At 37.8% G+C, this 3,877-nt stretch overlaps 1 protein-coding gene across 1 annotated transcript; it reads left to right on the forward strand.

Moving 5' to 3' along the window:
• Positions 1-211: 211 nt before the first annotated feature.
• On the forward strand, positions 212-3,859 carry LOC131674729 (glutamate receptor ionotropic, kainate 1-like; the record flags this gene model as incomplete). The annotated part of the gene is made up of 9 exons (XM_058953573.1): positions 212-308; positions 375-578; positions 741-967; positions 1,182-1,339; positions 1,413-1,554; positions 1,668-1,982; positions 2,528-2,722; positions 2,795-3,022; positions 3,497-3,859. Coding segments are annotated over exons 1-9 (1,929 nt in total), but the record flags the coding sequence as incomplete, so codon positions are not given.
• Between the last annotated feature and the right edge of the window lie 18 nt (positions 3,860-3,877).

A 3,877-nucleotide genomic window follows, 5' to 3' on the forward strand; every position in this document is an offset into this window, starting at 1 on the left:
GAATGTTGTTCATGAACGTTGTGGCAAAACAATAATATTTTGTCGGTGACAAATAAAGGCAACAATCCTCGCAGTTCTTTAATTTTTTCTTTTTCTTTTTTTTTTTTCTTTCATTAGAATTGATATTTGAAATATAAAAAAATGGTGCACTATAAGAGAATTAACTGCAATTTACAATTTACAGTATTCACAGTTGTGGAATGGAGGTACAATGATAAGCCTTTACCTAGTAGTTGTCTTAGTCTTACACTCGGAATGCCTGGAGGAAAGTCACGACGTACAAGAGTTGTTGCCAAAGCCTGTGATAGGTAATGTCCGAATGTCTCTCGTAGCCACTGTAAATCAAAGTTCATTCAGCGTTTTAACCGACCCAGGGGCATTTCTCGACGAGAGCGAATCGACGCGACAAGCATTTTCACTGGCTGTTCATACGGTTAACAAGTGCACGTACGACCACAAGATCTGCGAGAAAATTTGTCCTACCGACTCGAATATCAACAAGCGTCTCTTTCACCAAGTTGAATTCTCTACGATGACTGCGCAGGACGACAATGAAATACCCGTCATTCGACAAAATTGTTCGTTGGCATTGATACTTCATAATTGCACTTTCGATTTTTGCCTGACTCAACTTACGACATTACTCGTTCATTTTCGGAAATATCGTTGAATTTTTAAGGTCATATGAATTCATTACATACTAACAATGAGCAATAAATCAAAATATTATCCACTCGCAGTTGCAAAGCTAGCAGGGATGGATCACAAGGACGATACTTCGATCATAAAGAACGAGAAGGGTTTGTCTTTCGTGATCGGGCCTCACGAGTCCATATCGTCGCTCTACGTGCAAGGTCTTTGCGAGCTCTACAATCTACCCCAGATCGTCATCAGACGCGAAAACGAGCGGGAGCACAGCGCCTCTCAGACCATCAATCTTTATCCGGACACCGAAACTGTCAACAACGTGCGTCCACGTTTTCAATCTACTCCCGGCATGTCGCGATACCTAATTAATAACGACACATGTGTAAAGCACAACTCAATCACGCTACTGACTATCACAATGACAAAGCAAAAAAAAAATCGCTTTTGTGCTTTTGACTTTTTTGACAACTCGATATCGTGCAATGCCCTGTCGACCTGCGCCTCTTGATATCTCTTTCGCATATGCACGACAGGTGTTTCTGGATTTGATAAAGAAAATGGGATGGCAGACTTTCTCAATACTGTACGAAGACACAAATAACTTCATAGCTCTTCGCAATATACTGGCGATGTATCGGTACACGCACAGCGTTTACGGAATCAAGTTGGCTGGTCATGGATCAAATTACAGGTAGTCGTTTCGATCCAGTTAGTACATCGTGCACATTGCGATGCGTACGTAACCAAAGTTTCATATGGCACAGCGAGCCGTTATTGAAAGCCAAGAGCTTGCAGCACAAAAGCTTTCTCATCGACTGCGGATTTGATATTTTGGACAACGTGCTGACGCAACTACAAGAAGTTGGCATGATGACAGGCGATTACAGATATGTCATCACAACACTGGTAAGTAACTCAAGCGAAATCAGCTCCCGATTATCATGTGATCCTCTTTTTTAATTTTCGTTGCTTTGTTTATTGCTTTGCCTCTCTCTCTCTCTCTCTCTTTCTCTTGTCAGGATCTGCACGCGATCGACTGGCGCCAGTACCAGTATTCTGGCGTTAACATAAAAGGTTTCCAACTAATAGATTTCACCAATCCATTTGTCCGCGATTTCCTGAACGATTATTTGGATGTATTTAAGATCGAGTCTGTTGAACAGTTTCGACTCGATGATGCCTTAATATTCGACGCGGTGATGATGTTTGCACATGCTTACAAAGATCTTAGTTATAAGAATGGACAGTTATTCAGTGCTACATTTTCCAAGGATTTCGATAAAGAATTCTATCCCTGGAAGGAAGGTCTCAGTTTGAGAAATTACTTGTTATATGTAAGTGGATTTTCAAATAAACAATTATTTTTAATTGAAAAAAAAAACAATTATTAAAGCTTTAATTTAAAATTGAGTAAATAAAACACATAAGTTAATGGAAAGTCATTCAAATTGCTTTCTTTTCAATTAAAAATTTTTTCCATCATAAAAAGCATTAAAAGTAAAAACCATAAAAAGCATAAAAATTATTTATCATTGTTGCACAGTAAAACATTTACTTTTATTTTTATTGATTTACTTGTTAGTTTTCTTGGATTATATTATGCGATTGAGTCTACTCTTATTTATTTTGAGTAAGATTCTAAATCATTCAATTTATTGACTCGATGTAGCTGCTTATTTCTCATAAGCAATTTGTTTATCTATTCAAGTCACAAATTTTCAAGTACGAATACGGATGAATGATAAGCGCTTTATTATGGCAATATTTTAAAACTAACTTCTATTACTCGATTCAAGTAAAATTGTTTACTGTGAACATTGAAAGCAAAATAGAATCAAGTTTACATGGAGGATTTGACGAATGATAAATTTCACTTTAGACGGAAATTATGGGTCTGACGGGCCCAATAGCGATAGACGGCGATGGTGCTCGACGACGTTTCAAACTCGATTTGATGACTCTCCACGAGACGGGTCTCAAGAAACATTGCGAATGGAATTTTGAAAATTATTTCGTCGATTTCAGACACAAAGAGTCGCGCGAAAAGCCTCACTACAAAGTCCTCATTACGAATGTAAACAAATTTTATACGATAAATATGCAATCATAAAATAAATTTCACTCTAGCTCATGCGCTTTAAATTAGAATCCACCTTACGCGATGGTAGTGAAACATTCGAGGAGCATGGCAGGGAACGAGCGTTACGAAGGATTGGTTGTTGATATAATAAAAGAATTGTCCAAGGCATTGGACTTCGATTACACGTTGATCATGCATTCGAATACGAATAATGGCAATTGCAAATGGGAAAAGCTCAGCAATTACACAAGCTGCATTAGTTGCGACGGCGTAACGGGAAGAGTTTTTAATGGAGTGAGCAATTTCAAGCATCTTTTAAATTCCCAAGTAGCTTTTGGGCTCTCGTTTTTCATACATTTTTTATAAATAAATGCCGAGCGAGAGTCCATTGGATTTGTTTGATTTGAAAACAAACCATTTTCCCTGTATCGATAAGTTGAATCCCATGTCTATTTTTTTCATTCACGTTGGATGTCAGATTGTTCGAATGATTTATCAAAAATCAACGTTGTTTAACGAACATAATTAACATTTTTAACATTTATATTTCAAGAATGTTCCTTCAACCTTTTCCACTGTTTTAACGTTCTTTGCAAATTATTTTGTATTTACAATTAAAGCAACTATTTCTAGTACGATTTGAAAGCACGCAAGGGTTAACAAGTTAACAAGTATCTTCGTAATCAATCGGACGATGTGAAAATGATGGGCCTATGTGGAAAGAAAACATACTACATATTTACTTTACTTGCTGGTTTTCACAAATAGGAAGTTGATATGGCAATATCGGATTTGACGATGACGGAAAACCGAGCGAAGTGCGTGCAGTTTTCAACGCCCTTCATGAATTTGGGCATAAGCCTGTTAGTGAAGAAACCTCAGAAAGTAGTCACTCTATTTTCCTTTCTCGCGCCTTTCCACTATCAAGTTTGGCTGTGTATAGCATTGAGCACCATTGTGATGTCGATCTTATTTTTCGCCCTTGGCCGTCTTTGCCCAGCCGAATGGACAAATCCTTATCCCTGCATTGAAGAACCTAACGAACTGCAGAACCAATTTACATTCAACAATGCCGTGTGGTTCACTGTGGGAGCTATCTTGCAACAGGGTTCGGAAATCGCACCAATGCAAGTTGACATAACTTATTTT

The sequence above is a fragment of the Phymastichus coffea genome, unplaced genomic scaffold, assembly GCF_024137745.1.
Source record: "Phymastichus coffea isolate CEN01 unplaced genomic scaffold, Cenicafe_Pcof_1.1 PCOF00288, whole genome shotgun sequence".
Classification (NCBI taxonomy): Eukaryota; Metazoa; Arthropoda; class Insecta; order Hymenoptera; family Eulophidae; genus Phymastichus; species Phymastichus coffea.